Source organism: Eumetopias jubatus, unplaced genomic scaffold, assembly GCF_037043125.1.
Source record: "Eumetopias jubatus isolate StellerSeaLion01/CBP00866 unplaced genomic scaffold, mEumJub1_p1.0 scaffold_5, whole genome shotgun sequence".
In the NCBI taxonomy this organism is placed as follows: domain Eukaryota; kingdom Metazoa; phylum Chordata; class Mammalia; order Carnivora; family Otariidae; genus Eumetopias; species Eumetopias jubatus.
In genome coordinates, this window is record NW_028274811.1 from 74,848,846 (window position 1) to 74,865,382 (window position 16,537).

Genomic DNA, 16,537 nt, shown 5'->3' on the forward strand with positions numbered 1-16,537 from the left:
AGTAGGAGCTAGTACCCCTTCCTCTGCAAGATGTCCATGATAGTGAACTGGCTCAGTAGTGATACTTGCAATGCATGATCTTGAAAATAGTCATTCAAAGATACTTAGTTCTGCTCATCTTTTTTCCCCACCTTTAGACTAAATTACAGGATGCAGTTTCTGCCGGCAGGGAGGGCATTGTTGCTGGGCTAGCTGCAGCATCTGCCACCCCAGCTAAACAGGTGAGCGCACACAGGCGAGTGCACACAGGCGGGCATAGAGTGTATGTGGGCCTTGCCGTCTATGGGGTCTGTTCCGTGAGAAATGCCTGCTTGCTGAAGACCCCTTCCAGACCCCTGGGCTTTATGTCTGCTTCTCAGGGACAATTCAGGGTTGTGGTGCTGCCACACTCTAACCGGTATTTGGGAAAACCAAACACTGTTCTTATGTGAAATTTAATGAAGAAGAGCACGCATCTAAAGGATATAGAATGAGCAGGATAGCAAAACTGATTTAAGAATTCATATATTGAATAAATACTTATTGAACACCTGCCATGTATAAGGCGTGGTATCAGTACCAAGAAAATTAAAATGTGAGTTGACTCAGATCCTGCTTTTAAGATTTATTGGTTTGAAATAAACCAAATAAAGTTGCTATATTTGAACAAGCACTTCTCTCAGCTTTCACCATGGACAGCATCTATCTTGGTAGGAGTAAGTCACCAACAGTCCAGACTTCTCCATGAGTTGATGGGGGAAGTTTTGGAAGGAGATATTTCAGCCCTCCCAGGAGAGAGGATACATGTGTCCTTCTGACTAATGATGGGCGAGTCTTCCTTAGATCATTTGAGGAGCTCTTTCAGATACTAGCCTGGAAATGTAAGATGGGAAGTAGTCTACTGTTTGTACCCATAGCAATGCAGAGTCAGTAATCGGTTTAGAGGCCATGTCTCCCTAGAAATGCTACCTATCTCTCTGGAATAAGAAAATAAGAAGATGGAAATGAAACTTTTTTTTTTTTTAAGTCACATGTATTTATCTGTTTTCCTGCTTTTCAAAATGGGAAAGTTATTCCCCCTGCAGGCTAGATGGTGAGGAAAGTCATAGTATAAAAGTACTGCACCTCTCCTGGAAAGATCAGTTTTTCTCAGATCTTGAAAAGGAAGAGGCACATTAGTTTGTGTCCAAACTAATGCAGATACTGTTTGGAGTGATAGCAAAACTTACATGAACGTTTAAATGAAAATACTCAAATTTTAAAAAAATGTGTTTTCTTCCAGCAGACCACTTGAATATGACCTTGAGACTCGCACCCCTGTCCCCACTCTGGGGACACACGTTACTGTGTGGTGTTGATGAGGGGTACTTAGATGAAATGGCTTGAAAAATGGATAGATTTAAGACAGAGGATTAGATTTGTTCAAAAAGACTTAAAACTCTAATCATTCTGGAATTTTGTGCTAGGTATAAAGTAGCCAGGGAAAAAGTGAAAGCTAAACAGTAAAATAAGAGGCTTATGTGGAAGTCTGGAGTGCATTGACCTGCACTCGAACTTGGGGCAAAGCCTTTCATTTTTGTTTACGTCTGATTCGTCTCCCGTAAAATGGGATTGATCAGATCTTCCTTTTGGGGAGGGGGGTGGTACGTACCACATTTAAAGCACTGTGGCGTGACTGCAGGACTCCTTAGCGGCAGGCCAGCCCGTCCAGGGGTGGGAAGAAGATGGAGTCTCCAGGGACTGCATTCCAAGGCAGATTAAGACAGCTCCCTGTAAGGAGCTGTTGAGTTGAGGAGCCAAGGGATTCTGTCAGTTTTCAGGAATCCGCGGCACTCTGAGTGGATCCAGTTTGAGCTGGGCACGAAGGGATAGCTAGAATGGCAGGCTTGCAGATGCATCAGAGTGGAAAAGTGTGGGATGTGTTCTGGGTACAAAGCACCTTCGACCATGGGTGGGGCACCGGGGAGGTGCGTGGTGGGAATGTAAGACCAGAAAGACAGGTCCAGGCACAGCTGTGCGGAATGCTGAGAGGAGTTGACAGGGGTGGTAGCTATTCAGCGTTGAAGGTTAGAGAGCAGACAAGTGATGTGAGTGCACCCAGCTGCAGGACTGGGCGACCGCAGTGGGTGGATGAAATGGGAACAGAGATCGCAAGGCTGGTCAAGGACTGTGCCCTAGTCCTGCTGAGTCCTAATTTAGTGTAACTTAGAGCTAGGATAGAATGAGACAGTGGGGAGGAATGCAGGAGGCATTGCCAAGGGAAGATCTTTGGGTTTTAGAGAACGATTGCCTGCAGTGGGCAATGGTCACGTCAACTCTGAGATAACCTGGGGCGTCAGGGTCTGGATGAACTAGGTAACCCTAAGGTGAGGCAGGGGGTTGCTGTCAGGTTCCTGCAAGCACAGGGCCCACTCGGATGCTGAGAGTGAGCGCCTCCCTAAATTTCGAGCTGGTCCCTGGTTACCACTACTGGTGGACAGAGTCAGAAGGTTGAGCATGAAAAGTGGATAGGCTGATGTGGAATGTTGGAGAGGGGTGTGCAGAGAGGCAATTGGAATGAATGTTGTTTTGAACTACAGGAGAATGGAGAGAGTGAGCAGAAGGCTGGGGTGGGGGCGGGGTGGGGAGGAGGGGAGAACAAATAGGAATGAATATCTGCATAAGGTTGTGGTCAAATCCTGGAAGGGGATTCAGTTGCCCAGACTCAGCCTCTCACCCTGCTGGCGCCCACAGTGTTTTTAACAGTTGCAGTCATCACTTACTTAGCACTTAGTCAGACAACAAGTACCTAGGTGGTGCTTAGCATGTACCAAACACTGGCTTCCACACTTGAGTAACTGAGTTTGTCCAGTCCTCACAAGGCCCCGAGGCAGGTGCAGTCCCTGTCACATGTGACAATACTGAGCTACAGAAGAGGTGACCTGCCAGATGACTCATGCAGCCAGCACGTGGGAGCTGGTGTGCTCTCCACCCCCAAGCTCTGCTGCCTGTGTTCCAGAGACCTCCACGGGCGATAGTGTCCTGTTGTTTTCAGCCTGACCCCTTTGCCCGTCTAGTTCCTGCTGGTCCCCGCAAGCGCTCGGCCCTGGCCCCAGAGAATGATTTCACTTAAGACCCCCCAGTGCTGGGCAGAAACATGCGCAGTGGGTAGGGCTGGGGGCAGAGCGGAAGAGATGGCAGAGACTGAACAGCACAGATGCCGGGGGGGACTGGGATGATTGGGAGAAGGGTGCTTACTGAGGTCAGGCTTCAGGGACGACTCTGTCCGGGGGAGGCATAGAGATTGCAGATTGGAGGGTTGTTGGCAGTCTTTGAAAGAGCAACGGAAACAGTGCTGGGAAAGAAATTCATTGTAGGGAGATTAAGAAAGGAGTGGATGATGAAATGCTAAAGCCGGGAGTGTGAAGGTCTTACTGCGTGCAGTAAGAGGTTGAAAGAGCAACAGGGAGAAGTGGCCGCTTAGAGAAAAAAAGTCCTGAGCGCTGCAGACTGACTGGATCCTGGGGGAGGCAACCAAGAGCCACGAAGAAAGAGATGCAGTTCTAGATTCAAGCCTTGGTCTTTCCTTTACTGTGTGACCTGGGAAAAATTACTTAACCTCTCTGAGTCTTGCTGTCCTTATCACTAAATGAAATTAATGTTATTTAACGCTGTCCTGATGGAGGGTAGAACGCATACAACATGTTACCTGGCTCAGAGCAGGTGTTCAGTATATGATCAATGCTACTAATATTTTAATGAACTCATTTTTAAATATGTAATGTCATTGAATTTTATTGGATTATTTAATCATTCAATTTGAATTTGTTAAATTATTGAATATAAAGGTATGTGAGAAGGAGTTTTTATTTCTTTCTAAAACCTCACCAGAAAAAAGAAAAGAAATCATTAACGTCGGCTGTACCAGTTGAATCCAAACCGGGTAAACCGTCTGGAAAGGTATGAAGATAGCAGTGCATTTCTACATCAGATACTTACTTATTCGTGGTCTCTATAGTTTATTCTTGATCTGGTTTTTTTCAAGGGCAAACCATATGAGGTGGGATTAACCTAAAGACCTTTTTAATGAATTATCGCTGTAAGCTAAAAGTGTGAATTTTTTTTTTTTTCGGGTATGTTTGTAACATTTTTTATTGTAACCCTCTGTTCTGAAAACTCATTATACCCCGTGGAGTTTACATTCCAGTTTCTCTCTTGGAAATATAACTTCTTTAACCAGAGGTGTCACTAAAGAGTATAAGGCACTTCTTCATTCTGAAATTCTCAAATGAATGGGTTTAAAGCTAAGAGGTCCCAAATTGTACGACATGATCAGGTGAGTTCCTAAAATTGTAGTGGGAATATGGTAGTTGAAGGGAAAAAAATTAATCATTTTTAATCTTACTTAAATAAAGTAAATAAAGGGTCTTTCCCAGAATTCTTGTTTTCCCTTTTAAATGCAGCGTACTCTTCACACTGAATCATTTTTAACCTCAGAGATAGGATGGAGGCACTCTTTCATTCATTATACTGATTCAAGTCCATATTGACGGAGTAAATTGTCACTTCTTGTAAGCTTAACATTCCTTTCGGGTAATTTGCTTTGTAAACATCTTCGGGCAAGCAAGAGAACAAAAAACCACAAATGAATGAAAGAACACAGGCAATCCATTTTTGAAATACTCTATTTGGAAGAGGTGCTATATAGAGATTTTGTTGGAGTTCTTTGTCAATATGTAACTCAAAAAACTACTGATAAGTAGGAAAACTACTGATAAGCAATAAATACCAAGCTATTTCTCCCATTGCATACAGTAACATGATCATTCATTTTTTTTTTTTTAAACTGTCATTACATTGGACTGGCAGCTTTAACAAACCATCCATTTGTTCATGTAGTTAATGCCATTAGATTTACTGAAGTTGTAATTTTTTTTTTTTTTTTTTTTTAAGGGGGTAAGGGGCAGAGGGAGAGGGGGAGAGAGAATCTTAAACAGGCTTCCTGCCCAGGGTGGAGCCTTATGCAGGGCTTGATCCCATAACCCTGAGATCAAGACCTGAGCCAAAATCAAGAGTCAGATACCCAACCAACTGAGCCACCCAGGTACCCCTGAAGTTGTGATTCTTACTTGAACATGGCTTTCTGTCCTTCTAACCTAGAATGTGTATTCTGGGACCTTATATAATAAAGTATTAGAGACCAGATTTTAACTATTTTGATGTTTGAAGAACTTTTGATGTTTGGTGTTTTTCTGTACAGAATTTTTTTTTTCTTCTTTCTTTTTTTTTTTTTAAATCAGAAGTGAAATATGTATTACAAATAGCATTTAAATACCTGCTCTCTTTCTTTTCTAGTCAGACATGGACTCTGCTTTGGATGACTTAGTAGACACCCTAGGAGGACCTGAAGAAACTGAAGAAGATAACACAGTGTATACTGGACCTGAAATTTCAGTATGTGATTTTGATATGTGTAAAGATGCATACTTAATGGGTAGGAAAGCAAATAAGTTCATGGTCATGGGGCACCAAATAGCTAATGTTCTATGGCTTGGAAAGAATCAGGATGGTGTCACTATCAATAATAGCAACTAAAAATTAGTGTTGGGAATGGAAATGGTTTGTCCCGTGGCAACTATACTATTACATTCGTTCAGCAAACATTTATTGATTGTGCATGTTATGACTGGCGCTGGGATACACCTTATCAGGTCACAAAGATTTTTTCTGTCCTTGAGATTTAAGTTTATTGGACTTGAACTTCTTTTGATTTTCAGACACTTCCCATCCTATGACTTGACCTTATTTTGACTTCTAAAAATTTACCACCCTCAGCCCATCCACATTCCTAACTCCTAAAAAGCAAAAAGATTGCATGTCCCTTGATATTAAAAAGATTAAAAAGACATGCCATAGACCGGAGGAAAATACTTGCAACAGACATGACAAAGGATTTGTTTCTAGAATTTATGAAGAATTTTTAAATGAAAAAGACAACCCAATAGAAAAATAGGAGAAAACTTGTTTGGCTAATAAATCAATAAAATTCTCTAGTAAGTAGAGAGATGATAGTAAGATATGGAGAGAACATTGCACACTCATCAGATTGGCCCAAGTGCAGAAGTCTGACAGCTCGTGTAGGGCTTGTGGATATTGAAGATGTGCTTACCCCTCAGCTGGCAGTTCCATCTCGAGAGGTTCCCTGGAGGGAGCCTTGCCCGTGTGTACCAGAAGTTACAAGAACAGATGGAACATTTGGAAAGGATTTTGATCAGCAGCAGACAAGATAACATAATGGAACACTTCATAGTGGCTAAAATGAATTATTCATGTATCAACATGGATACATTACAAAAACGTAATTTTGAATAGAAATGTGGAATGATATCTAGAATATGATGCCATTTATATAACATTTGAAAGTATGCAAAGTAGTCCTCCGTAGCAGCACATATGCTAAAATTGGAATGACACAGAGAAGATTAGCACGGCCCCTCTGCAAGGATGACACGCAAATTTATAAAGCATTCTATATTTTTTCAATAAAAAAAGAAAAAATATGCAAAGTAATGCTGTGTATTGTTTGTGGATACCTACATAGGGAATAATTGTTTTAAAATGTGCTCAGTTTTAAGTCAGTAGATATAATAAAGTTCTGGATGGTGACTGTCTCTGGCCAACAAGGAAGATGAATGAGATTGTACAGGGTTAAACAGGATACATTAGCTGATCCTTTTTTTCTTAGAAATTACTGAAAGACTTGGGTATTAGACTATAGAGAGTTTTTTTATTAACTCTTCTTTTGTATGTTTTGGAAATAGACAATGAAAAACATTTTAAAATAAAATGTATTTTAATATAAGATTCTAAAATAGTGGTTTGAATATTTTCTAGTATTACATAGGGGTTAAGCTAATTAAATAAAGTGTTGTATAAACTTAGAATTTCATTGTTGTGTAAAGCGTTGGCTTTTTAATGGTTTACATTTCAGTAGCTCCATAAACTGCTGATGGGAACAGTACTTTGGTTGCCGAATATGCATATAACATTCTCAGCTAATTAATTATATAATATCCCTGTGTGTGGTTTTTATTCCAGGATCCAATGACTTCTACCTACATAGAGGAATTAGGTAAAAGAGAAGTCACACTTCCTCCAAAATACAGGGAACTTTTGGCAGTAAGTTAAATAATCATTTACTTTTACTTTACTGTTTGCTTTTTGGAACATAATCATAATCATATATTACATGATACATAATCAATGTATTCACATTTTTTAAATTTAGAAAATAAAATGGGGCATGAGAAATTGTTACTCCCAGTATGTCTGTTTGCTAGGGCTGCCATAACTCAGTCCACAGACTGGATGGCTTGTACCATAGAAATACATTATCTTATAGTCCGGGAGGCAGGAAGACTGGAACGGGTGTGGGCAGCGTGGGTGTCAGGTGGGGGGAGCTGAGGCCTCCCTCCTTGGTTTGTACATGGCCATTTTCCCTCTGCGTCTCTGGGTCCACATTTCCCCACTTCTATAAGGGCAGCAGTGCCCATCTTAATGTCCTCATTTAACCTAAATTACCTCTTTAAAGGCCCAGTCTCCATATGCTGGAGTACTAGGGGTTTAGGACTTCCAACAATATGACTTTTGGGAAGACACAATTCAACCCATAACACTCACTGAGCAGTACACTTTGCCAGTTGTAAAAATTAATTTTGGGCTCTTAACATGATCAAATTATGTTTGTTTCAGAAAAAAGAAGGTATCACAGAGCCTCCTCCAGACTCTTCGGTGAATTTACATAAATGTCTTCTAAGATCCAAGTTAACCTTTTTTTTAAATCTTTAGTTGTGGGGGGTGCCTGGGTGGCTCAGTCAGTTAAGTGTCCAACTCTTGGTTTTGCCTCAGGTCATGATCTCAGTGTCATGAGGCTGTGTGCTCAGCAGGGAGTCTGCTTGAGATTCTCTCTCTCCCTCTAGCCCTCCCCTCACTTGGGTTCACTCTGCCTCTCCCTCTCAGATAAATAAATCTTAAAAAAAAATCTTGAGTTGGGGGATAGGGCATGATTCTCTATATTGTGTCTATGGCTCATCTCTAAATCAGATTAAGTTTTCATCTCTTTCGAGGAAGGGATGGACATGGGGGTTGTTTCAGTGCTCATGGTTTCCTACGTAGTTTTTTTTGAAGGGAATAAGAATGGAGCCAAGAAAGTTGTAGGGTAAAATAAATGTTAATAAAAATAGAATGAGAATATCCTAACATGGAATCCATTTAAAAGAGGGAAACGGGAAACTAGTGAGCAGCCATTCCCTTCCAAACATAGGCTTTCATCTGAGTTACTTGATAATGTATTTCATTTGGTAGTAAGGGAATGGCAAGTCCTCCTTCATTTGCTGAGTTTATATTGTGATCCTTAACTTGAATGGCTCTCATCTGTTCCCCATCGTGGTGCCTGTTACTTTAGAAACCCATGGGGCCCAGTGATGCCATAGATGCTTTGTCGTCTGACTTCACCTGCACTTCTCCTACCCCTGGTGGAAAGAAAACTAAGGAAGAGGTATTGTTTTCAAAATAATCGCCGGGGGGTGGCGGGGAGAGCTTGTTAGAAACCATATAAAACTTCAAAACAACTTCTTTTTAGTTCTGGTTATTACAGTGACCCTTCTTTCCCCTATAAGTCTAATCATTTGTGCTTTGCCTTTCAGAAATCCACAGAAGAGGTTTTAAAAAAAGCTCAGCCGGCCACGGTAATCAAAAGTGCTGCTTCACCCCAAGAAAAGAAAAGAAAGTTGGAGGAGGTATAAATAATAATTTCTTGGGAGATAACCGTGGTCCATCTGACAGCCGTAGCTTCCCTGAGCCTGATCTAGCTGATTCAGGATAATCCCAGTAGAGCATTATTCATGATTAGGAGCTCTAGTGAATCCAATCAGGGTTCTATTGATTATCTCCAGGCAGGCCTTCTGTGTTTCTACAAATGCTGTTCATGATTTCAGCACAGTTTTCTTGGTTGTGAAACAAGAGTCTCTCACCATTAAAAAACACAGAACGACAAGACACCAAAAAATTTGCACTCTCGGAACATAAATCGTCACCCTGATTTTTTTAATGGAGTTTGACCTGTGAGTCACTAGTGGGATGTTGTCCTAGCTACTTCTGTTCACTTCTCCGAACCATGATCACTTAATCGTCACAAAGCTTGCACGGTGGTCCTGCAGCTCTAGGCTGGATGAGAAAACAGGCTCCATCTGCAGACAGTGCAGATCCTGCAGGGGAGCAGTGTCTGTTGGATCCGCTCTGCCTCTCCCTTCCTGGAGGGCACAGTTTATTTTTATCTGGTGGGCTCAGCGCAGCAGTGAGAGCACCACACCCTGAGAGTAGGAGTTCCTACAGCCATCAGCCATTGTGCCTTCAGAGAAAGCTGCCAGGGCCACTGCAGGTTTCCCAGCTTCCTGGGCTTAGCTAGTTTGCTGAGGGACAGCATTGTGAGAAATTATTTTTAGAGAAACATTTTTTTAAAAAAAGAAAACCAGAAAAGTGAAAGTTTACTTCTTGCAGCTTTTCTTTTGATACAAGTATTTTATAATATTATAGTTATAGCTTGCTAAGTAAGGGGTGAAGTGTGCCTGTGAGGGTACACACCGTGTAAGACACTCTAGAAGTGTCTCAGCCCCAGTTTCTCTCACTGGTAACTTCTTTTCTCTTTTCTCTCTTTTGCTAGGTTTCAGATAAAATTGCCTTCCAAAAGTCCTTCCCTAATCCACGACTCCTAAATTTGAAATTAGGATTTCACGAAGTAGTGGCTAGATTGTTCAGGCTGAGGAGATGTTCTCTTTTTTAATGCACAGAATTTTTCCTTTTTAGCAGGACACAATGAGCGATCAAGCACTGGAGGCTCTTTCAGCTTCGCTGGGCAGCCGGAAGCCAGAACCTGAGCTCGACCTCAGCTCCGTTAAGGAAGTCGACGAGGTACTGACCTTGGAGTTCATAGACAAAGCTTGTCAGTCTGCAGGTTATGAAACTAAATGCAGTTATGCGTGTTTAGAATTCTCACACAGCTTTTCTTTATTGGAGATTAAAAACAAACTACTCTTCATTCTATCTTACTTTCAGAGTCTGGTTAACTCAGATCTCCATTCCTGGGTAGTTAGCAACCAAGAAGCGTAGTTGAGAATTAGCCTTATAAACCATCTAGAATTTTAATATTTAAAGTGAATGCCAGTCTCTTTTGCCAGTGCTTCAGTGACGCCTGATGAAACAAGATAATACAGAGGCAGTGGCTTGGTGAGGAATAGGTTTGTCTGCTCTTGTGGACGTGGAAATGTATATTTTCAGAAGGGTACCAGGTGCTTCTCTTCATAAGGAAAGAAGGAGAAAGCTGTAGATGGGATAGGGAGAGCCTTCTTTTTATAACTGTGGAGAAAAATGTTGAAAATCTTGTCTCAAATTAGAATGAAATCAAGCAACAATTAACTCTATAACTGGAGTTCCTGTATGCTTAGAGTGTGATGCTGGGGGGTATTTATCCCACCACACTCGAACATCTTAACAAGTCTTCTGAGCCAAAGCAAGCTTATATTTGGTGGAGAAGAGTTCTCACATTAAATTACAGTTTGTAAAGAATTTTTCAACTGAGTCATGTGGGGTGAAAGGAGGGAAAAGAGGGAGTTGCCTGCGGGCATTGCCAACAAGGCAGTGTGGCTGGGGCGCATGGAAATACAGCCCGGGGACCCTCCGGAGCACCAGCCTATCAGCGCAGGGAGGGGAGCTGACAGGTGTCGCTGTCACAGTGCTGTTGCCTCCGTTGTCACTTCCTGTTCTAAATCACTGAGGAGGGTGAGTCTGCCGACCCCCGGCAACTCTCCCTGAGTCTGGGACGGCTCTGGTCCGAAATGGGCCAGTTTCTATCTTCAGCTTTCTTTGAGGGCTTACCGGGCTCAGTGTGGCATGACGAGCTTTGTGAAGGCGAACACAAGGGAGCTGGGGAAGCAGTCCTTGTCCTCCACGACCAAGTAATGTATTGAGAAGAAAGGGAACTTTCATAAAGACATAATGCGAGACGCACGCTAATTAGAGCAGCCACCTAGACCAGGTGTCTTGGGGGAGAGGGCGGTCCTGGCCGAACCCCGGGGGTGGGGGGGGTTGGGTTCAGACCAGGTGGAATTGTGCCGTTCTGCCCCCAGAGAGCTACAGAGCAGTGAGTCCCTTGCACTTTTGCTTCAGGCTTTTTACAGAGAATTGGTGTGATTTAGTAAGAAAAGCAATTTGGGGTGGAAAGATACACACATAAATCTCAGGACAGAGTCTTAGAGTAACTAAAATTGGATCAGGAGAAGTAAAAAATGCTACATAAAAATGACTTCTTAAGCAGTTGGGGTATGTAGTTTTGGGATGCATATAAATGTATTAGATTTCTTCTAGAAAACCTCCACAGCAGTCAACTCCTAAAATTTTAACTGAAAGAACTGTTCTTTCTGCTCTTTATACTAGTTTCCATTTTCTTTTCTGCTGTTTTCCACTAGTTTTCCTTTTTAATTATGTACAAAGTATAAATAGTTCCTAAGATCTTCCAGTCCTGTGGATTCTTAAGCTGAATTTTTAGTGCCTGGTGGTGAATGTATTACTTTCTGGATAGTCTGATGTTTTGATAAGCCTTATAAAGTTGAGTATCCTATAGGAGTCCAGAGCCACTCCAGCACATTCCATACTAGAGAGGTCTCTGTGGAAAAACTACGTAATGCTTCAGAGAAGACATCCATGCCTACTGATCATTCTTACATAACAGAAAATAAATATTCCATAATGATACCTGATTCATCTTCCCCATTTCTGTGTATAGTTACCTAATCTGGTGCTTTGAAATCAGTAGACGTCCCTACAGTGCCGGCATTTAAAGAATATAAAGATCAAACAGGAATGGAAAGGATCTCACTGTGCCCAGAGCCTCATAGTCCATGAGCCTGGAGCAGACAGTCTTACACCGGTGACCCTTGACTTTCATGAAGGCTCTTTTCTAGGTGGAAACCTCACAAAGCTCTTGAGTTGGGGAGTATCACTACATAGTAGGACTCCCTCCATATGCTGCAGTAGAAGAGAATTAGAAATATATTTTTTAAAGATTTTATTTATTTATTTGACACAGAGAGAGCACAAAGTAGGCAGAGGGAGAGGGAGAAGCAGGCTCTCTGCTGAGCAGGGAGCCCGATGCGGGACTCGATCCCAGGACCCTGGAATCATGACCTGGGCCGAAGGCAGTCGCTTAACCGACTGAACTACCCAGGCGCCCTAGAATTAGAATTATTAGAAAAACAAAAACAAAACCTTTTATTCCTTAATGAGAATTGTTAATTTATAGGATAATAAAACTAATTCTAAAGCCTAGAAGAGTGCTTGGCTCACTAAAAGTGCTTAATATTTTTTTAAAATTAATCAACTAATTCAGTGGAGAACTACAGTTTTAGGTTGAAGTGAGAGGTGGGTTGAGCTGGAATTTGCTAAGTGATAGTCCCCTTTGTGCCCAGGAGTTCCTTGTTTTGTTAAATCCATGCCTTGATATGGGTACCAATTATTACATATCATGGAACTTGCCATCAGGCACCAGTAGTTTAAAATGGAAATGTTATATCCTCGAAGCCAGTAATCTATAGAAGTACAGTTTCATCTCTTAATGCTGTTGGTTTTTCATGGTTCAGTAATCCAGTAAAGCCCTAGTGTTATTGAAGGGGGTTCTTTTTTTATTGCAGCATTATTTATAATTGCCAAATTATGGAAGCAGCCCAAGTGTCCATCAGTAGAGGAATGGATAAAGAAGATGAAGTATATACATACAATGGAATGTTACTCAACCATTAAAAAGAATGAAATCTTGCCATTTGCAACAACACGGATGGAGATAGAGAGTATAAACCTTAGGGAAATCAGTCAGAGAAAGACAAATACTATATGATTTCACTCATGTGGAATATGAGAAACAAAACAAGCAAGCAAGCAAACAAAAAGAGCAACAAACCAAGAAACAGGCTCTTTACCTGTAGAGAACTAACTGATGGTTACCAGAGGGGAGGTGGGCGGGGGGATGGGTGAAACAGGTGGAGGGGATTAAGAGCACATGTATCACAATGAGCACCAGGTGATGTCTAGAATTGTTGAATCACTATTGTACACCTGAAACTACTGTAACCCTGTGTGTTAATTACACTGAAATTAAAAGAAAAAAAAATTTAAAAAGGGAGTCCTTTCAAAAGAGGCCAAATGAATTATCCATGGATCAGCCAAGATTTGTGATGAGATGCTTCTCCCATTTCTGAACTGTGTTTAACGTTCATGGGAACTAGTTGTTTTCTCCCCCTGCAGATAACTGCCTCGTTGAGTAAGACAGATGAAAGCTATTAAAATAATGACAACTAACTTCTGCACTGTGCTTAACTGTCTCAAACGATATTTTCTTTACTTTTCCCTAGTGGTCCTTCCAAGTCCGTGAACTAGATAAAAGTTATCAGTAGCCCCGTGTTACAGCTGAAGAAAGACTGAGTGGCTTCCCAAGGTCAGAGAGCAGCTGAGAGCAGGGCAGGGACACCTCTCCAGGATTCCTGGCGGTGTCGTTTTTTTCTCCGTCACTTAATGCTGCCTTCCTCAGAACCAGCACTACTTAGCATGGTCTTGTGCTCTGCTCTCTACAAAGCACATAGACACACTGGAATCTGATTTCGCTACACCACTCATGAAGTACATAAAGTGATATCCTCTTATCTGCATTGCCAAACTGTTTTGTGTTTTATTTCCGCCTTCCACTTTGATCAGGCAAAAGCCAAAGAAGAGAAACTAAAGAAGTGTGGTGAAGACGAGGAAACCGTCCCATCAGAGTACAGATTAAAACCAGCCACAGTACGTTGTTAGCCGCGGTGCCTAACAATATCCTCCCCTTGCCTTCACGTTATGTTTTGTTGGGTCTGTCCCCAGGGTTCTTAATGACATTTCTGTCCCAGTTCATATACTAGTGGAAAACCCTGAACCCTTTCTTTTCTAAAGTTAGTTAAGGAATGGTTTCCTAAGTGGTAACCATGTGGTCATTAAAATTCCCACTAATTTACATGTTACAGCTCTTAATGATGCACGACATAGGTCCTTAACCTTAAAGCACAAGGAACAATTTGGGAATAATTTTTTTCTGTAACTGCTGTGTGGATAAAAGCAGCATAGCTCTTCTAAGGGGTAGACATAAATGTACGACAGTTTACCAGTATTCTCAGTTAAGGCGGTTTTATTGTTGTTGGTTTTGGCTTAAAGTGAGGATGGTGGACTAACTTCTGTAGTTATATTTGTAATTTATCTGTGAAAAAATACACAGAAATACATGGTGGAAAATGCTTCAATTCTCATATGTGCTTATATATGGGAGATTTCTCAGTTTTAGAAATATTCTGGGTTATGAAACTCATCTCCAGAAAATGAAAACAGAATTGTATGAATGAGATCTATCTCTTCACCCTAGGTTGGAGAACAGAGACTTTTTTTTTTAATAGTTCAGCTCTTTATTCTGATACTTGATAATAAAAAAAAAGAACCCTGAAAAATTTTTTCACTGAAGTATAAGAAATTTACTCAAAAACAAATCACTCAAATATAAGAAAAAAAAATCTCATATCCTTCCCTAATAAAACAAACTTAATGGGCCATGAAAACAAAATATTCTATATCATTTTCAGTGAATTTTCTATTTTATTTTCAGGATAAAGATGGAAAACCACTATTGCCAGAGCATGAAGAAAAATCCAAGGTTAGGAAGTGATTCTTCTGATAATTAAAGAACGAAAGAACTGTTAAGTATTAAGTTGCGATAATTTTGACAGGATTTCGCTGTGGAGACTTGAATGCCAACCTAGTATTGAAGAAAGGGGAGCTTGTGATGGCAACACTTGGCTCATGCTTCTGATTCCTTTTCACGTATTTTAATGAGGATTCCCCTCATGAATGATTACTAGAGTGTTATGGGTTTCTAGGTGACATTCACCGGACATTAGGAGCTGGTGTCAAGAGGGCCTCAAAATAGATTGTTCACACCTCAGAGTTTGATTGGCATCATGACGTCAGTTACTCTAATGATTCTGCGCTGCCTTCACTTAAGTTGGGATCAAGCAGTGTAGTTGCCTGTTAGGATATAATAAGCAGCAACATTTATTAATCACTTATGATGTGCCTGACACTGCACCGGATGCCTTTCATGTGTTACCTTGTTGGGTCCTCACCGAATGAAGAGGGCACTCTTAACTGTTCCCATTTTACATGTGAGGAAACAGAGCCAGAGAAGTTATGTGACTAGCCCAAGGTTACACAGCTAGAAAAGAGCAAAGCCAGGACCCAGAACTCAGACTTTCCAACACAGAGGCACAGCTTCTCAATCAACATGCAGTTCTATTATAGATGACTGGTATTAGTCAAAATTTCCACATGCTCTAAATGAATTTCATCTGAAGGAACTAAGGATAGGAGAACTTTCCTGCCCAAATCCCACATAGTCATAGGAAAGGAGTATGTGATCTGTGTTTCCTGAGCTATTCAGAAGGAAGTCATCAGGAAATAGTAAAAACAAGCACCTAAGAAAGATCTTCATTGGAAAGAATAGGCAGTTCTATTTGAACAAAATCCTTCGGAAATTGAAGGATCAGGAAAACTTTTGACTAAATGGATCGTGAACACTCCTGTGGTACTCAGGTGTCCAGTATTCCTTAGTTATTGCATGACATTTGTCTTACATTGATAAATTAAAAAATATCCCCAATATAAATTTTGGTTTTAGATCCTAAAATATGGCCTAATATGTGTTAACAAAAAAAATTTCCTATGAAAAGCTTGTTTTTAACAAAAAAAATTAGTCCCCTCATAATGTAGTGTTTCTTCTATTACAGCCTCTGAGTGAATCAGAACTCATTGATGAACTTTCAGAAGATTTTAGCCAGCCTAAAAGTAAAGGAAAACAATCTAAGCCATCTGAAAAAACGGAAGTACGTTTCTAAAAAATACATCTCTAATTCTGTGTTTTTTAAAAAATATTTGTCTATAATCTTAAAAATGTGAGGCCTAAACTATTTTAGCATGAAGGAGTTGATGGAAACCATTTGTACCATCTTTTTATAGGCAGTTTTCTTTTCTTTTTTAAGGATTTTATTTATTAGTCAGAGGGAGAAGGGGGAGAAGCAGGCAGAGGAAGAAGCAGGCTCCCCACTGAGCAAGGAGCCCGATGCGGGACTCGATCCCAGGATCCTGGGATCATGACCTGAGCTGAGGGCAGACGCCTAACCGACTGCCACCCAGGCATCCCTACAGGCAGTTTTCATCTTGATGTTTTCTAGATGGGCTTTCTCTTCCCAAACCGACCCTGATATTCTTATAATTGAAGTCCTGTAATTATTCCTTCAGGAAAGCATTCACACCCATGCTTTCCTTTCTGTTCCTCCTTCTGAAACTCATGGTGGCAGGGGCCTCTGTCATCAATCTCATTTCAGTCCCTCCCATATGTCCGCCAGAAATAGCGTTTCCCAAGCAAGTGTGTTGGTAGCCACATCATTCCCCTGCTCCAACC

General features: G+C 41.1%; 1 protein-coding gene and 1 non-coding gene across 13 annotated transcripts in view; both read left to right on the forward strand.

Annotated features, from left to right (window-relative positions):
• CAST (calpastatin) overlaps nt 1–16,537 on the forward strand; it is a 109,549-nt gene that overhangs the window by 66,118 nt on the left and 26,894 nt on the right. For 4 of the 12 annotated variants that reach the window (XM_088023404.1, XM_088023402.1, XM_028092050.2 and 1 more), the window contains 11 exons: nt 138–221; nt 3,850–3,918; nt 5,314–5,412; nt 7,057–7,137; nt 7,711–7,749; nt 8,423–8,515; nt 8,664–8,756; nt 9,826–9,927; nt 13,759–13,842; nt 14,687–14,734; nt 15,864–15,959. In XM_088023404.1, coding sequence (XP_087879530.1) covers nt 138–221; nt 3,850–3,918; nt 5,314–5,412; nt 7,057–7,137; nt 7,711–7,749; nt 8,423–8,515; nt 8,664–8,756; nt 9,826–9,927; nt 13,759–13,842; nt 14,687–14,734; nt 15,864–15,959 — 888 coding nt within the window. Of the gene's footprint in view, nt 1–137; nt 222–3,849; nt 3,919–5,313; nt 5,413–7,056; nt 7,138–7,710; nt 7,750–8,422; nt 8,516–8,663; nt 8,757–9,822; nt 9,928–13,758; nt 13,843–14,686; nt 14,735–15,863; nt 15,960–16,537 lie in introns of all 12 variants that reach the window. The other 8 variants (XM_088023403.1, XM_088023401.1, XM_028092047.2 and 5 more) reach the window with 4 other exon arrangements.
• Nucleotides 6,393–6,497, forward strand: LOC114200075 (U6 spliceosomal RNA). The gene has a single exon (XR_003607395.1). It is a non-coding gene; the product is annotated as a U6 spliceosomal RNA (small nuclear RNA).